Source organism: Sinohyriopsis cumingii, chromosome 6 (assembly GCF_028554795.1).
Source record: "Sinohyriopsis cumingii isolate HCF-2022 chromosome 6, ASM2855479v2, whole genome shotgun sequence".
Taxonomy (NCBI): domain Eukaryota; kingdom Metazoa; phylum Mollusca; class Bivalvia; order Unionida; family Unionidae; genus Sinohyriopsis; species Sinohyriopsis cumingii.
This window is the reverse complement of record NC_142966.1, coordinates 99,794,164-99,813,969: the sequence shown is the minus strand read 5'-3', so window position 1 is coordinate 99,813,969 and position 19,806 is coordinate 99,794,164. Positions and strand designations below refer to the sequence as shown.

The window sequence follows — 19,806 nt, the reverse complement described above, 5'->3', positions numbered from 1 at the left end:
AAAATGGTAAATTCCTTGGCGAGCAGACATACTTTGGGTGCGCTCTATTTGTTATATCGTCAGCAATGGCATGTACAAAGCAAACTATGCTATGATTCAGATACCTGCAAATCATTGCACATATGTTTAAACAGAAGAATTGAGAAACATACAGATGAAAAAAAAATCACAAATTGAGAAGAAACAAATCGTACATATACAATGGAAATAACTTCACAAGCACGTGGCGCACGAGCAAAAATGGGAGTCACACCGAGCAAACAAAGAGATAAGGGAATTATAAAAATACTTCAACACTAGACGGATAGAAACAAATGATGGATCTTTTTTGGAATGTACGTACAAAAAAGGAGCCCAAGAGATAGACATGTTAGGATTATCGAGAGATAGAGTGAAGGGAGTAGCCTCAGTTATGATAGCGATTAAAGTTCAACACCCAGACAGCTTGAAAAAAATCTACTCGATTAACCCGAAGGGATATCAAGGATTTATAGTACGCCCAAAAGGGACAAAACCAGTACTACCTTATGAAGAAATTCAGATCGCTGGAGAAAAAGCTTTGATTAAAGAACCTACATCAATTCTGCGTAAAATAAAAAAGCAAACTGGAGAGCTACACCTGTCGGACATTCCATTAGAAATAACTTCGGAGGTTACAGTCCAAAAATTTGAGAAAAATTTGAAGATAGAAATTTTCTCATGAAGACTGGATACAATTTTCTCGACCACCATATACAACGGCACAAGAATTCTTTTTTCCTACATGGTTTTTTGACCAAATCGTGTATATATCACAGAAAGTGCAGCAAGTGCCAACTAACTAGACATACAACACACAAATGCCTTACAAACCAAGAGACTATGACAAGGATAAATGAACAGGGAATACAAAAACAACAGCAACAACAACAAATATCCATAGACTAACAAATAGTGGAAATGCACGGCCCAAAACAACAACAACAAAGCCACCAACGAAAAGAGAAACAAATCCACACTGAACAGACAGTACAAATCCAAAAGCAGCAAGAAAAAACCATTTCAAATAAAAAACAGAAGGTACAACAGCAACAACAAAGACAACAAGAAGAGCAAATAAAAAACCAAACCCCCAAACAATGGAAACCACAACAACAAAAAGTAGAACGGCAACAGGAACAATCCTAGGAAAATCAACAGAGACAAGAACAAGCAATAGCAAAACTGCAAAATTTCCAATATCCAAAACAACAATGTCAACAGCACCAGCAAAAAAGAAAAGAAAAAAACTACAAACCCAATCATCAGTAATAATCTCAGAACAAATACAACCAGCACGAGAGAAAAATCGAGGATTACTACAAACAATAAATCCATTACATCAACATCATCCTGTACTAAAACCAGAGCAGGAAACACCAACCAGGCAGAGAGATCAAATACATCACTCAAAACAACAACAAGGGGACCAACAATGGTATTTTTTAACTCTGACTGCCATTCGCGTACTTGATCGTACCTATATTGCTGCGCATCTAATGTTGTCCTTGATGCTGACTTATTTTTTAACGCCATTTATTATTTTACGCAGTAACCATTTGAGGTGTTTCAGCTACAAATTCCAAACACCACCAGCAAGATGTTGCGGTTAATTTCTTATCAGCTGCTTCCAGTATAAATGTTTCTTCGGTTCCCTTGTTTAATATGATAGTTACAACCCCGGAAAACTTATCGGTGGAATGTCGCCAGGGATACGTTGTAAATTTCTCAAATCGCGCAGCACTGAACACAGACAACCTGTACACATCAGTGACTGTTGCGGTATATTTGATGGAGTTGTTTTGTTTAGACCATGTTGCGAATCCAGATGATACCGTGTATACTATGTTGGTAATATGCCCGGGAGTAACTCCAGATGGTATTTAAATCAAACTGGTTTTGTTAACAATCTCAGGAATCCCACTTACGATATCCTGCTGTGTTTGTTTGATCGTGTCAATGTTAGTTTTGATATCAGAAAGTTTCATATCTGCGGCGGGCGGAGTGCGGAGTACTCTGCGGTTTCATCGGCTTTTTGAAAGTTTCTGCGAAGTCTTGAAAACGCGTTTACGTGAACATCATACTCGGCCCGCAACGTGGATAATTTACCGTCAACGGTGTCAACATAACTTTTCGTCGCGGCATCTTCCGGGGATGTTGGATCTCTTAAAACCACTATTTTGTTTCCGTCATGCTGAGTTCACCTGTCATTGTATCACCGGTCTTTTTTACGCGTTCCACTGCAGCTTTCTGCGTATCATCTCTTAACGCCGCAATTGATATTAGTGAATCTCTGATTTTTCCGCTATCAGTGAACACAGGGATGTTACCCGGAGTAGCCCCAATAACCCTACGAATTATTTCATGCCATTTGATATCGCTGGTTTTTAGTTTTCCGTGTCGGTCCTGAAAAATAACAACCTCATCTGGGTCTATCCCGGATAGTGATAAAAGATGGTCGATTTCATCTTTGGTCGCATATTTTGATAAATGTACATCGCCGCGTTATTTTTTTGTCATTGTTTCGATGAGAGATCTTCCGTAAATATCAACCGTTATTATTTAACGATTGTTTAAATGTATACTCGTGCACGACTTTGTGAGGTGGTTTGGTTGATTTTGATATCGCGGTGAGAACATTTAATACTTCACGGCCACATATTGGCGGATCGGTTAGTGTTTGTGTTGGTAGCGTTGAGTACCAAACTGGAATGGAAGTGAAAATACTTTGTGCGTATTTTAGAAATTCAACTGGAAGTGCTAACCCATACGAATCAAACTAAATAATTCCACGTGGATCAATTGCGTAAGCAACCCAGTGAGTTCCTGGACCATCGCTATTATCAAGATTAATAATTCCGGTTTCTGGATTATTCGATTGTTGTGGTAACTGATCTCTCATAAAGACGCCTCTGAAATTTTTTATATTTTTGGCAGCATCGAGTAAATCAAAATTTGACATCGGGAAAACACTTGTGTTTTGTTTCAGAACTGTCTTGGGTACCATGAAGGCAGAGTTCCTGGAAGTCTTAGGCCGCGACCCTTTTTTTGTATCCTTTCCCTGTGGCTTTCTTTAATGCCATTCCAGAAGCGGTTCCAACAGCTCCTAACGCAGCTGCTTTAGCGACTGCGGGAGCGGCGGCAGCTATCAGTGCTGTTATTGCTGCGAGAAAAGGAAATATACCACCGGTTTTAATCATGTCTTTGATGGCTGTTGAAGTAAAATCAAGTTGGACACCAGTTTTAGTTGAGTTTTAGTCAGCGATAGCTTATTTGGACCACCAGTAATCTGATCTTGTTTCAAAGTTATTTTTGCCCCGGCCACACTTGCGTGTTTTGATTGTAATTTCTTAGCCTGACCAGGAGTCAGAGTGACATTAACGTGATTGTATGACATTTTATTTAAATGGGAGCGATCTAATTGTTTACACTGTTTTTGAAAACATTACATGTTTTCTACTGGTGCATCAACGAATCTCATTCGGCCGGCAGCACCTTCAAGTAACATTGCCTTATCGCTGAGTATAACAGCAATTGCTCTGTAATTAGCTATAGCTCCTCTATTCACATTAGCCCGAAAGTGAATATCAGCGACAGATTGTCAAGTTAAATCAAGATGCTCTAGTGAAAATTAATAGATTGGATAATATGTTATAAAATCCAATTGTGATATTTGCAAACCAGCATCAATATTTATATCACGCGCCAGATATTTTGTCAAACGTTGATATGCACGTGCAACCTGATTATTATCAAAATTTAATAGTATGTTCTCAGATGGTTCTTGACGCCCGTTTATTTTTAAGGAAATTTCTGAGACACCGAGTTTGTCAAATATCATATGACTCCGTGTTTGTGAGTCTATTCGTGTAATATCCTGAAGAGCAATAAAAATATGTCGCGGTGCAGAAACTCTTTTCTGTGATGCTATATGCCATGTAAATAAACCATTCTTATTACTTTGAATACTATCTGTGGTTGTTGTAAGCCATGATAACAACAATTTACCACCTTGATCCATAAAAGAAAGCAGTCGCTGTTCTTCAGCAATTGCCGGAATCATTACCGGCATCCACAGTGATAGTTTTTTTTATTTCTACTTTACCAGCGTCACCTAGGGGTCGCCACAATGCATCACTGTTATTATTTTTTCTAACAAGCACGACCGTATGTTTTGCTCCAAAAATTACCTTCCTGACATCTCTGCAAAATTCAAAAATATGAGAAAGTGGAATCGCACATGAAAAATTTCTACGATCACCTTTTAACATTTGTCTACGCGTGTGAAAACCCAAATTAGATTCTGTATTAGTATTAATGATCATGTCTTCCACGTCGATATAAGCAGGATTAGGAGCAGCGCGGTTTTTGGTCGTCTAATAATAAACTGATCACTGTTAGGAAAATCAGAAGTGTCCTTGACAAACATCATTGATGGACCAGCTGATCTTGTAAAGTCGTCAGAATATCTTGCTAAACCTATTACTGTTGTAGCAACATCGACATCATTCTGAATCGTTTCGATATTGTTTCCATCAATCATATATATGGCGCTACTAAACAAGGCCATAATTCCGTTATTGACAAAAACGATATTAACCCCCGCGGCGTAGTCTGTGTCATCTGTTTTTATAATTTCACCTTCTACTTCAATAAATGCTTCAGGTCGGCAAGAAATATCTACTTGTATCCTGAACTTGTAATTCAATTCGTCCTCGTCGATTTGGTTCTCGTGCATCATAAGAATACTACTGAAAATCACGCACTGATTTCATTTTTAAGAACCGGTTCGTCTATGTCGAATGCTGTGTCAGATTCCCGTTTAAACATTTTATTATAAAAGTTATCGTTTAAAACGAAGACCGCTTCTCGCCGCCAAACTTGTATTAATTTCTTGTTTTATCCCTTGATTTATCAGCGACGCTAATTTTTGATTTGCGGCTCCATTTATTACTTTGCTAACATTTGCAGGCATGTCTGCGGTGGCTGGTAATTTTACCGGTGGAGGTTTTCTACGTATTAATCGTGCTAGTCTATCCTTAATTGCCAAGAACGCTTTACCGGCAGCGCTACCAACAGCGCCAGTAGGTTTATCTTTAATAACATCAATGGCTTTCATCGATAAGTGTTTTGCGATCGGTATTGCTTTAGGAGCCATCCTCGCAAATAAAGCCCGAACAACATCACCGAATCCATTTCCATAAGTCATCCTGTATACGGGTACTCGTGAGTTTACACCTCTGACCATGACTGGTCTACGATGACAATTGTGTACGATCATTTTATTTAATTAGTTATTTATTTAACTAGTTGCTGTAGTAGCCACTGACACCGTCCGCGAGTTCATCAATAGTATATACTAGCATCCATGATACCACCTTGAAATGATCGCTGACAGATATCAGCTGCTTCATTAATTATTTCTGGTGAGTTATTCCCAGCTCGTTTGCCTCCTATCAGAACTTCTAACCGCGACACGTCATTGATGATATTGTTAAGACAAGTAAGACCACTTCCCAAACCACTGCCAGTAGCTCCTTCTTCTGTTGTTTTCTTAAATAGTCTTAAGGGTGATCTTTCTCCTTTTGCTTTTTCAGACCTTTTAAGTTCCGACACCAACTTTTGCTGCGGTGAAGAAGACTGTTGTTGTTCTATCTGTTGCAGAGGTGGAGGAAGTTGATATGAAGGTTCCTGCTGGGAGGGTTGTTGTTGTTCTAGTTGTTTTATTTTCTCTCTATAAAGTCTCTTTACTTCTTCATCAAGACTTCTGTATTCTAAATCATCATCTCTGGCTTGTTTTTGTTTTTCTGTTTCTATATATGCGATATATCCATTTAATAAAATTATCATCAGTTACTTTTTCAGAACCGGGTTTTAAGATACTAGATTTATTAAATATACTAATTAATATTTTTTCAGGCAATTTTTCTATTTTAGTATTTCTAATATCTTCGACAAAATACTCCCTAAATTTTGCAATCAGTCTAATGTTTTCCTCTATTGGTTTAGACGCAAGTTCAGTACGAATTTGTCCAGTACCGTCAAGTATTTCTTCGCCGACGGACGGAGGTTGAGCTGCAGCTATGTCAGTTGGAAGGTCTCGTAAAAGTTTTTTGCTTTTTTAGTTCTCGCTGCTCAGCGGTCTGTTTTAATACTGGAAGAATACCTTTCTTTGTTTCGTCCTTACGATCTCCCAATAAAGCTCTTTCCGCAGCTTTTTCAGTAGCTGTTGTAACGGGTTTAAATAATTATTCTACGTCTGTTGCATATTCAACTTGTGCTTGTTGCCGCGCTTGTAATTTTTGTCTTACAGAATCTCACACGGGAAGATATTTCTTTATTGCTTCTAGTCGCTCTCTGGCTAATCTAGTGGTATATGCTTCTCCAATGTTGGCTATTATTGTTAACTTAATTTTTTAATTTATGACAACAGACACGCAAATGTTGTTGTTTTTTTGGGTCTGAATATAACAAACATTTAGACAAAATCATATGCATATATGAACGACAAAATTATAACATCAATCAAAACACATCTTGAAAAATTACACAGTAAATACTGTCTCAATTTGATGGACCCGGAAAAACTAACTAACATGTACGAACTCGTATAAAAGTTGCGTGACAATCTCGCAGAAGGAACGCGCGTCTACTACGAGAAAGAGATCGAACATTATGTCTGGAGAGAGACAGGGGAGTTTGTTGTGGCGAACGCGTAAGATTTTCACAAACTCGAAAATGAACTTTATGAATTGGAAATGATAGATAAACGCATACGCGATACCATCAAAGAAATAGAAATCTCAGAGTGGGAAATCCTTAAAATGCTTACAACACAGTGTGAAATTATAATTGTTAGATATAATCAAATTCACGATATTGAACCGTTATATGAGATACTCGATAAAATCAAACTTAAATTATGAGATCGTATACGTGTATTTGATAAACGTTTTAAGATTTTTATCGAGAAGGCCAATGCTCCCGAGTATTATGGAAAAATTTAGTGGAATGTGATTCTCCAACATTGATAATTTAAACTTTTAATTTATGGCAGCAGACGCGCAAATATTTTTTTTTTCGTACATCAATAAAGGCCTTGCGTTTCGAAAAGGAACGCAGGAAGCAGCAGGGAGTGCGCGCGTCCAAAATGTCACCGACAATCGCGCATTTTTCCTTCGACGCGACAAAGAAAAAAAAACATACCAGCGATAAGGGTAAACGAAGTTGTTTTACGCTGGATACGCACTTTCTTTTAAACGATTTTTGTGTTTTCGTAGGAAGGCTTAATTTGACGAAATATAAGTGAACCGAGTAGAGGCTGTTCGCACTCCCTGCTGCTGTACACATTTTGACAAAGTTGGCAATCAGTGCCAGTGTTCTTAAACTAAACTAAAAGAAATGCTGAGACAAATGAAATTTGTAAAATGTTTTATTAATCGTGGTGATTGTGCCATACACATTAATTGGCATTAAAAATTAAAATGTGTACTGTACAAATATCGAAAGTTCCTGTATTCTTATTAAATGGCATTTTGAGAATTTCAGAAACACAAGTTTCCAACGATACATTGGTTGTAATAATTGAATATTAGATTAATTTTAGGAGGCTTATTATGATTCCTTTTTGTTTCTATGTACTGGATCAAATAATTTCTATCCAGAAGTCAGCGTCATCCGAATCGTGGGTAGCAATGTTCAATAGAAAACATGCACAACCAACTCAGCATCATCCATTCATCGATGACTTAAACTCAATTTTGAAAGCAACAAACTAATTAGAATATTCTATTCTAAAATGATGTTTAAAAAAGAATAGATTTCTGGTTATTCAAAAGATGGTAATGAAAAATTTCATCTGAACTTCTGACCAGTATATTGGTCACACCAACATCAATAAAACAACTCGTCAGCTTTTGAATAACTCGAATTCTAATCAATATTTTTTATTTAAAAAAGGGGGGCATTTTGTTTAAAAGAATATTTTAGTAAATATTTAATAAGAAACAAAAAGGAATCATAAAAAAGTCTGAATGTCTAAGGTTGATAATTTTGTAGTTGAAATCGATTTTACGGTGAGGTGAGTTTAGCTTTTAATAAATATCCACAATCACAATAATATACAAAAACTAGAAACTTTAATCCTGAAAACTTAATTTTATATTTTTCAAAAGGCAGACTGAAGATCTGAAAAAGAAAGAGAATACTATTATTGAATAATTTTCATTCGGTATCAAGTACGATCGAAATGGCCAATTAGAAAGAAACTTATAATATACAGTGACATTAAAATTATAAACAGAATATTGCCATTGAGAAGATGACAAAATGAGTAAATTTGCTTAAGAATTCATGCCACTTCAATGTTACTAACATATTTTTTCTTTAACGTAATAAAGACTACGTATGTTTGCACTAAAATTACTTCACTGATGTGTCAGTGTTGGAAAAGAATCATCATTTTCCCCTTTTTGAAAGTTCTTTGCCCGAAAGTAAGGAGTAGATTTGTTTAAAAGTAAGACCATCCTACTTATTTAATTCTAAAAATATGACAATGATCATACAATCATTTAAAACCTTTCATATCATTTGACATTGTTTCTTCTCTGTATTTATTAAAATTATGTTTGGTTTATTTTCTTTGTTTTATTTTGCATACAGGGAGATTTTCATCCTCATGTAGGTGACAAATATATGAAACCTTCTGCAAATGCAGGAGATATAATAGGTTTGGTCAGAACATAGAGTTTCCAAAATATAAAAGGGTTTAAGTAACCAATTCAGGAAAGGCACATGCTCGGTATGCTGATAGATGAAAAATTGTGTCAGTGGTTGTGTGTTCGTTGGATTCACCATTATAAATAAATAGTGAAATAAATGAAAACTCGTACGCTTAAAAAAAAAAAGAATTTTTATTTTCAGATAAGCCATGATTCATAACCTTACTGCAGAAAAATGACAATCAGACGACCAGTCGCAAGTAAGTTGTTAAAAAGTGCGTGTGCGTTCCATCAAACATAATCTAAGTAAATATTTGCAAAACTTTTTTTAATTTAGGGTGGGGTTATGGTGAAGTAATGGCCTTTAACTGAAATATGTACTCGAAATGTTCTTTTTTTATTTTGTAATTCTCGTCATTGTCCGAGAATTTGATTTTGGGAGTAAAATGTTTAGTTGTTTCCCATTTATGACTTAATAGCATTTCTGTCGTCCCTTGCTTATAGGACTCATTGTACTAATTCAGTTCCCATAGTAAACCTATGCAAACTCTATGATATTAAAAATTCAATAACTTAAAAGTTTTGAGTGCTCATGATCAAACCTATATTTATCAGTGTAGATGAAACCTGGATGTCAGCTTCTGTATTGAGGAAAGGATATGAGCCGCAGCATTTTCTGGACCTGCATGTGTTTGAAACATGTGATTTCAATTCTGCACCAAAGAGTCAGGTGCTAATTTTAGTAATGAGTGTTCCAAACTCAAGACTGTTAAAGGACTGAAATTCCATCAATTAAACAATGTCTCTAAAAAAAAATCTCACTTACAACTACGATAAGCTCTCAAAAGATTCTTTTTCCTAACACATTACTTACATTATTAAACAATCCTGGTCAGCTAAATCCATATATACTCTATATTACACTGGACAACAAATTTTTACAAAAGTCATGTTACTGAAATAAAATTAGTCAATTCTTATCAATTTTTATGTGCTGAACACGAATATGACAGTCAAATTGCAAAATTGGCTCTAGTTCTTTTGTAATCTGCAAGAAATTAATGTTTACATAACGAAATGCATTCCAATAGTAAAAGGTCAACTGTAATAGCCTACCTATAAAAAATCAAGTCATTGACTACATCTTAGATTTCTTCGCCTGTCTCTTGTACAGCTGTTCGGGAGCATCTCTGAGGAGTGTCCAGCAGTAGTCAGCCAGCATTGTAGTGGACCATTTTCCCTGGTATCTTTGTTCCATTCTTGCGATATCTTGATGAAAACGTTCGCCGTGTTCATCACTAACAATACCACAGTTGCTAGGAAAGAAATCCAAATGGGAATGAAGGAAGTGAATCTTTAGAGGCATATTGCAGCCAAGTTTCTTATACTTCATCAACATGTCTTCTACTAGTTCCTTATAGTTTTCTGCCCTAACATTTCCGAGGAAGTTTGTAGAAACTAGGCAAAAAGCATTCCATGCTTGTTTCGCGTCACCTTCCAGCAAGTTGTTGAACCGGTCATCTTTGAAAAGCTCTCGAATCTGAGGACCCACAAAATCTCCCTCTTTAATCTTTGCTTCGCTGAGTCGAGGGAATTTTTCATGCAGGTATCGGAATGCTGGCAAAGTCCGGTCAATGGGTTTCACGAAGTTCTTCATCAAACCTAGTTTGATGTGAAGGGGTGGTAGCAAGATTTTCTGAGCCTCAACCAGAGCTGGGTGTTGGATATTCTTCTCTCCAATGGCTACATTCTGCCTGTGAGTCCATTCCTTCCTCATGTAGTGCATTTCCCTTGCTCGGCTATCCCACTCGCATAAGAAACACATGTATTTTGTATATCCTTGCTGCAGTCCCATTAAAAGGGCAACTACCTTCAAATCACCACAGAGGTGCCAGCTGTACTTGTTATACTCAATGGAATTCAGTAGCTGCCTTAAGTTATCGTATGTCTCTTTCATGTGGACAGCATACGCTACTGGAATAGATGGAAGAATGTTTCCATTGTGCAAAAGCACAGCCTTGAGACTCAGTTTCGAAGAGTCCACAAATAGTCTCCATTCTTGTGGGTCATGAGTGATTTTTAAAGCATTCATGAGGCCCTCAATATCGGAACAGAATATCAGATTACTTTCCTTTCTGAAGAAAGGCTCCAATTGCTGGTGGCGCTTTCGATATGCAGTAATTGTGACATCTTCTTCTAGAAGATTCCATTGTTGGAGTCTTGATCCTAGCAATTCTGCCTTGTTCTTTGATAAGTCCAAATCACGAATCAGGTCATTTAGTTCTTCCTGTGTTATTCTGTGTGGGGTTGATGATGCACCACAGTGAAAATCTGGATCACTGCATGCTGATGGACCAGGAGAAGAACAGGTCGACTCACCTTTGTCTTCGTCAGATGAATCAAGAGAATATTCTGCTGGAGGTTCTGGAATAGGAAGTCCCTCACCATGTGGAACTGGTCTCAATGCAGACGGAATGTTTGGGTAGACTATTCTCGACTTCTTTCGCTTCGTTATTCCGCCGGAAAGAGGAGGAACCAAGCAGAAGTAACAGTCATTTAGGTGGTTGCTTGGCTCTCTCCACACCATTGGGACTGCAAACGGCATTGATGACCTTTTGCAATTCAACCACTGTGAAAGCTGTGTTGTACATGTAGCACAGCATATATGCGGAGCCCAAGGCTTGTCTTGGTCACCAACCTTGCATCCGAAGTAAAGATGATATGCCTTCTTCACTTGAGAATTGATACTTTTCTTCTGGTTGGCAAATGTCACTTCCCCACAAATAAAGCAAAAATTGTCCGCGGTATTAACACACTTTCGAGGCATTACTGTTCTTTATTGTACGTAAATGGATAAAATAATAAGTTTTATGTAACAGTAGCTTGAACTGTCTCGCACAACGTCTAAAATATTTTAAATGCTGAACCTATCTGATTGGGCTTTATATAGTACACTGCTTACGTCAGCTTCAGCAGCCGCCTGGCATTAGTATAATAGGCCTACACATGTATAGTACACTGCTGACGTCAACTTACTTCAGCAGCCGCATGGCATTAGTATTGCATTGCATCAGAAAATGATGCAATCAACTGTGGATGATGTGAGCATGATGGTATTATGCAATGTTACATCATTATTCCGGATGTTGCTGCAGTCCTACTGGAGAAATTTACACAGTGAAACATAGAAAATGAGGTATATGAATATCTTCAAAACGAGAGCCAATACAAATTTTTCACGGTTATATTCGTGTTCGGCACACCAAAATACTACAGATTAGGGCCTTTTCAAGTCAGTAATGATTTCACTGTTGACCAGTGTTATCTTCACCCATTTCCAGCCTGGTTCCCATTTTTCCATACCATTAGTACCGTGTGTCCTATACCCAAATATCGTATTCTTTGCTTGTTGATGTAGTGTGTATTACCCCAAACAGTAACAAGTTGATGGTGGTACTAAAATTATTTCAACGGCCTTTCATGTCAACTCTGTGTTATCATTGGATGGAAACTGAAATTAATGTAAATTGTACCCTATTGTGCCTACCTCCCTTTACTATTGGTGTCGAATCTGGTTGTGGTTATCTCCCTTATATATTGTTCCCACAGATGTAGAAGATATTTTCAAAAGAAAATTACTGTGATTTCTTAGATAACATCTCAGATTTTAATGTAAATTCTCTAGTGAGATAATAACAAAAGAAAATTCAGAACAAATATTATTCAGATTATTTAAGGCTGTTCACATAGAACAGAAAAAAGTTACAATTAATAGTAGTATTTCATGGAGTTATGTCCTTGCAATCTTGTGTTAATTTGTATTAAATCAGTCTGACATGCTGTAAGAATTCTAACTGATAGTATGTTCATTCTTGCTTTGTATTAGCCTAGAGAAAAACCTCATCTTTTAAACTCGATAATCATAAAAACCTACACTGACAAAATCCTGGACTATAACGTGTATTACAGTATTAGACTTTTAGAAAAGAAAAATAGACAACTCAACGTTGAGGAAACAAACACTGCTCTCTATCATACAATAATATCGATATTTTAATATCTGCCAATACAAATCCTTGCATCATTGCTACAACTACACATTTCAATTATGCCAATACAAAAACTCCAAAGCCACATTCAGTCAAGTAAAGATTCATTCATTCACTAACCTTTTATCTTTTGGAGGGAGTGGGTGAGAGGTACTTAAATTTCAACTGTGGCCATTCTGTCTTTTCTCTCTTTACGAGCTGCCTCATCTACAAATATTAAGAAACTCATTATAATCGGTCAAACGTGATCGTGCTGCAATCTAATTATTCATGGATTGTGTTATAGAAGCAGCAAGTGATCGTTAGAGGCAATTATATATAAAATAAAATTTGAAAAGCATATATCAGTTTAGCAAAGCAGAATTTGGTGGAACTGTCACTAATGATTTATATCAATCTGTTGTACAGGATTATTAGCTCAGAAAAGGACCTTAAATAAACAGAATTAAACCTGTAACAAAACAATTTGAATTGATATCAGCACATGTTCCACTTACTAATCTCGTCTATGGTGGCTTCTCGAGCCATCAGCTCTTCTGCGACCGTGTCGTCTTGAATCTGCCCCAGAGCCTTAATTATCTTCACCTCGTACCCCACAAATTCTTCAACGACTTCTGCAAGGCACAAATACAATGTCTGAGCCAAAATGTATCCTACTACTGAACAATTTTGACTACTCAAGATTTGGAGAAATGTTTCATCATTTTAATATTGTATAGCCTATGAAATTTAATGAAATATGAAAATGTATCACAACTATGTGTTCAAATTTAACCCTGAAGAAAAGTAGCCAGGAAGTTAGTTATATTAAAATCTTGTCTTTATTATAAACCTACATACTATGAGTATCTACAAACAAATTTTAAATAAACATATAAATATGTTAAGAAATCACGAGTCCCTCGACCCAGGCTTCCATTTCTTTTCGTTTTCTATTTTCGTTTGTTGGCTGTTGAATATATGAACCATTAACTACTCACGGTTCAGGGCTTCGGGGGTCTTGACCTCTCTTAATGGGCCGACCTCATACATTGCACTGGGAGAAGTCGCTATAGGGTGAGTGCTCTGCACAGGTAATGACTCAGATGCAGCTGTTAGGAAAACAACAGACATATTATTCCTTATTCTCTGACTGTGTTGTACGTTGAATAGCCTGAGACAAATGTTAGTCTCCCTAAAACTGTATGTTTCAATATACTTTCATTACAAAGTTCATAATTCAAACATCAACCAATCACTCCAATATTTAACATCTATCGAAGAATTATCATGTCCCGTATCAGTTTCTTAACCACATCTGAAAACGACCAAATGCGTTATTCAAAATAGCATAACATTAAGATGCAAATTCAGATAGATAAGGGAATTTTTGGCAGGAGGAAAATATGGAGCTAAGAGTTGGGGTCAGAAGCATAACTCAAATTAAATATTTAACTTTAGTTTCAATTGTTTGGATACCAATTATCCATATCATTAATATTTGATTCCATAGACTATCTGAATATCCCACATTTCCTTTACTAATTGTCACGTAATATATCTGTAAAGTAAGCTAGATTGTTGAACACGATACCAACACAGAACAGAATGTCAGAAGTCAGAAGCAAACATGATCAGATATTATCTCAAATAAATATAATGACAATGGTATTATGAATAACTAAATCCTATATGAAGATAAATGTAAGTAGGAGAGAGGGGGGAAGATGAGAGAGCAAAGATAGAAAGTTTATTCTTTCATAAAATTCATGCTAATTTTCATACAGAAATACCAATCTAATCAAACAGAAAGAATCACAATGGTCCAATCAAATGCATTCTATAGTCCTGGTCAATATAATTTACTGCTGATCAATGATCATTTGTGACTTATAAAGTGATAAAAGTTGAACGTCTACTGGCATAAGTATGAACAGAACCCATCTCAATCAAATTTACCTGGACTATAGCCCATTGTAATTCTAACACGGAGAGTCCGAATTGATATCGGAAACGTGACAAATATTTATTTAAAACATTTTAACAGTTGTATTGTTCTTATTTTTTCTGCTCTTAAAGATGTCAAATCTCACTGCCTCAAGGAGTGTAGTATGAGCAAATGCAAACTATGTATAACCTATTTTTATACATAGCGTACATTTTATGGAACCATTGAAATGCATGAATGTTAAGATGTGTTTTAAAGTTCATCTCTGGATTTTCCTATTTTTGCACGCGGGATAACGGTTGAAGACGTGTTATTGTCCTGATTGTCCTTACTGAGAATCCTTGTTGTATATGCATCAGATGGTTTAAAAAACATTCAGTTTCTTAGGGGGCGCTCACCAGTTATTATGTAGTTTTGAAAGAGTGACGTATGCAAGGTGAAGTTGTTTGCATTTAAAACATGCACAGTGGAGAGAATGTTGGCATACCTCTATGCTGCATTAATGTAATGTGTATGATATTTCTTTGGATATTGTACTTTTGGAAATTGTACATGATTTAAACACACTGCTAACTAAAATGACTGCTCCCTTGTGCTAAAAAAATCAGCCTGAATTAGGCTAAAGTACACTATGTATAGCAGCTATTAAAACAGGGAAAATGAATTTTGCAACTAGACAATACCGGCTTCTGAAAATGCAATGAATGAATTACCAAATATATAAAATGTAAAAAAAGGTTATCTGCTATTTTCTATACAATTTACCTCTGAATTTCAGAAAGTGAAAATGACCAAGCGGAGCTAGCACCTTTTTGAAAGGTGCACATCTGGAGTAAGGCCGAGCTGTATACTCTATAACCCATATTACACCATCAATCATACATCAAAATAAAGGGAATTAAAGGTTCATTGAATTATACCTAAGATATACAAGGTTGTTTTTTTCAAAATAGCCAGTATAACCAGTGATAAAAACCAGGGAAATTCTTTTTCTTTAAAATCCTAAGCCTATGGAAAATACGAAACTGTAGAGCGTCACCTTAATGTTGATATGTAAATGATGGTTGGTTTCGGTCTGAGAACCTGAACAGCTAGACCTTACTGCGAAAGTACATCTCATAGAAGACTGCTAGCTTTGTGTTGAATTTTAGCGGTAAATTACATAAATACACATTAATAACTATTTTCGTGCGCGTACTTGAGCGCACAAACATACACACGATTCCATATATGTGTGTATTGGAAATATTTGTGAGTACATATTGAGAGAAAAGGTATGCCAAATTACGTGAACATTTGTGTGTGTATTTCAAGGATAGGCACAGTTTGTGTGTTTGATGCTGTTTCCAGTATGTTTCCAAGTTCATGACAGCATTCATTTTCATCAGCTGTCTGTTTTAAACAACACACGTTCTTTTTTCTTCTTTTACTAATAATTATAAATGCCAATCCAAGTACACATGCAAGGGTATTGAACGTTCTCTACATCTTGTCCAACAAACAACTTTGGCCTGTGCCTTCATCCCACGTTTCATTGTACTGAAAACCACCAGTACTGAAGATGCTGATGCCTTTATCTTGTTGCTACACCATGATTTTTAAGATCACCAGAGTACAACGACTTGAAGGTTATCAGTAACCAAGTATGAATGTTTAATTTAGTTGTAACTTGTACCACTGAATAATTATTAGAAATCAAAGCATTCATTTGTCTTCACTTTTACAAGCAATGGGGGGGGGGTGTGTAAGGGATATACATAAAACTAATTGCATGCAAGTCTTGAGGCTTCAATAACAACGTTAGACATCAAATCATCATTTTCATAAGACAGATCTGTACTTTTCACTGTACTACAAAATAATACGGCAATGTACTCACCTACGTCATTTTTTCCTTGAGGAACAACCTTTCCCCTAATCACCCTTCTACGCAGTCTGGCTCCAAACTCACCGCACTGTAAATATGATATCATAAAGGAACTTTGTCAAAATAATTTAACACTAAATTCATTATTCATGAATTTATTACGATGTTATTTATATGCGCCATATAAACTTCTAATTATGCATAATAATGCAGAGATCTAAAGGAATAATCTCCATTTATTTCATGTCCTCGTATTCATGCTTTCCTAATCTATCTTGACTAACAACACCTAATTAAAATATATATCAGTCCGTCCTACAAACAGTTAATATTTCTCACAATCGCAATATTCTTTTGAATGTACAAAAACGAATATTTATTAAGTACAGATAGCTCAAACTTTCATCTCAAGAGTTCTCATTAGCTTTCTAAGATGTTTGTTGAACTTAAAATATCTTACATTAATTAATATATGTCATATCTACATTGGCATATATATATATATATATATATATATATATATATATATATATATATATATATATATATATATATATATATATACACACACACACACACACATTACGTAGAGATAATTACGTATAAAATATGTCATGAGCGAGGTGTTTTAGTGCGGTTGATGACTGTATAACTATATTAATGCATAAAAAATAAGTTCTGATATATTTACCATAATTTTAGAAAAGCGACTTTACATTTTACAAGTCATGTAAGATCAGGTAGAATTTGAACGATTCCGGTGGAAAACTGATTATGAAACATTAATACTTAAAACTTGCTTTTGTTGTTTGGGAGAGAGAGGGGCGAGACGGAAAGAATTAAATATGACTTAATATGGAAATCTAGGTGTAAATAACAGATATGGTCAGGTATACTTCCTAAATAGATTAAGAATGTAGTTCCAAAGCGATATCGCCAAAATTGCGATTATAGTGATATCGTTATGGTGGTGGCGATATCATTTATCTCTCAACTATAACCTTCAATATTCTAATATATATATGTTTTCTAATTTCATGGTGTTTTTTGTTTAATCATAACATTAAATGTTTTTCTTTTTTATATCTTATAGGCGTTGTCTAATGTTGTAAAGCGCTTAGAGCTTCTAAAGATTAGGCGCTATACAAAGATCTCATTATTATTATTATTAATTATTATTATTATTATTATGAAACAACTCTAATGCTAAACAGTCATCGCCTATGGATAATCGTGTGACGTTACTTTGTGTCGTCTGAACTTTTATGAATAAATTTCAACATCTTTGCGTCCACCCAATGAACCGCGCCAGTAATACAAACATTTATGTTTAAAATATATTTTGATACCTACCGATTTTCGAAGGCCCCTAAAGCAGCCTCCGAAGCGTCCCATTTTCAGCCGTATTGTAGTTAAATTCGGTATGTACTAGTTCCTGTGCAACGAACACGATTGTACAAAGGAATTATGGGAACGCGATTGTACTTCGTGCGTTGCCATTGGAGAACAATCGGATTCGTCACAGATAACTTCTGTCATGCGAGATATATACAGGCCACATTTGAAGGTGCCCTACAGATAGTATGCACCTCTGAAAGAGAAAGGTGTAACGTAGTTACCCATTTTAAAACTGCACAATAAAGAGAATGTTACCATACCTCTATGTTACTTTCCTGTACGGTTATAATGCGCTTAGAGCTTCTAAAGATTAGGCGCTATACAACAGGGGCACCAGAAAAAGTTCAATTGGATTGTTGACGATAAAATTGAATGAATTATATATGACCATTTCTATCCACAAGTCCGAGAAATTTGATTTAGAACGAATGCAACACTTGTATTTTCCCACATTTTTAAAGCTTTGAATATTTTTTATATAGTTCAATATTTTGTAAGGGAGAGGGATAAAATATAATCAGTTTTTAGGGCCCTGGAATGTCTTTATCCGGCACTGCCCATCAGTCACACACCAAAATAAAAGGAATTAAAATTTCTTTGAACAATAGCTAACATCTACATGCTTCTTTTAAATAGCTAGAAGAAATAGTGTGGACAACCTTAGAAATTCTTTTTCTCTACAATTCTAACCTTATGCAGAAGAAAAACCTGTAGAGTGCCATTTTAAAACATATATATGAAAAATTATGCAATTTTTCTTTCTTCTTTTCATGGCATGATGTATGCTGTTCTTATATATATATATATATATGTATATATATATATATATATATATATATATATATATATATATATATATATATATATATATATATATAACAAGATATTTAAAGTGTTGGTACAAAGTAAAATTGATATACCAATATTATTGGTATATCAACTTGTGATCCGCGCATGGCGCAATAATACGAATATATAGACATTCTTTCAACTGCAGGCCTGTAGATCAATGATGAATTCTACTCATTGATTAATCATAAATGACATGAAAAATAACCATAAAAGTATTAAGAGTCCCTGCTTTCTAAATGAAATTCAAGTGGTACACAGTTTCATCGGAATCCTTTTTTTTCCAGTCCACTCTCCCCTCTTATGCATAAGCGACAAAATAAACATATATCTGGAGTGAGGTAGAATAATATTATTGCGTTTGACAAAACATTGAAATGGACTTGTACCAAGTAACCTACAGTAATCTGGTTCATCGTAACAGCATGTTTACACTTTCCTTGGGATCTATCTACAGTGTTCATAATTTCAATGATACATAGTTGCAATATCCAGTCGACACTTGGCCAGTATGTTAAATTTGACGGTTACGAGGCACATATACTGTAGCGTATTTAATGATGTGTTGTTTCATAAACCTATTATAATATTATAAAATTCGATTATTAATTATTAAATTTAAAAAATGCCAAATTCTTGCCCCTCCCCCCCATTAAAGTATAAAGTAGCTCGATACGAGCGAAAATCCATGAAAATACGAGCGTTGTGGATTTTCACTTGTGCCGTACGACGATGTCACTGGACCTATGAATGATGGTAAAGTTTAGTCAAACCGTCCAGAGAGAGAGAGAGAGAAATATGTAGTTTTTTGAAATGGTTAATTAAAGCAGAATAACGACTTAGATGAACTGTCAATATATTAAAATATTTTAATTACCTCTTGTTGGTTCGTCATTTCGATTAGTTTCTGCTCCACTCTAATTTTCAAACGCCAGTACGTGAATGCCTGACAGTTCAGGTTCAGTGTAGAAGCAGCTA

At 35.6% G+C, this 19,806-nt stretch overlaps 1 protein-coding gene across 2 annotated transcripts; it reads right to left on the bottom strand.

The window, feature by feature from the left end:
- Positions 1–7,465: 7,465 nt before the first annotated feature.
- On the bottom strand, positions 7,466–19,806 carry LOC149797552 (uncharacterized). 2 transcript variants are annotated; one of them, XM_089960430.1, is made up of 6 exons: positions 19,706–19,806; positions 16,594–16,669; positions 13,768–13,878; positions 13,285–13,401; positions 12,908–12,994; positions 7,466–8,205 (listed from the first exon to the last, which is right to left on the bottom strand). In XM_089960430.1, exons 1-5 carry the CDS (start codon positions 19,721–19,723, stop codon positions 12,942–12,944), a joined length of 375 nt encoding a protein of 124 aa, XP_089816556.1. In that variant the 5' UTR covers positions 19,724–19,806; the 3' UTR covers positions 7,466–8,205; positions 12,908–12,941. The 2 variants fall into 2 exon arrangements, with proteins under 2 accessions (XP_089816556.1, XP_089816555.1); XM_089960429.1 differs by lacking the exon at positions 19,706–19,806 and adding an exon at positions 17,935–18,164.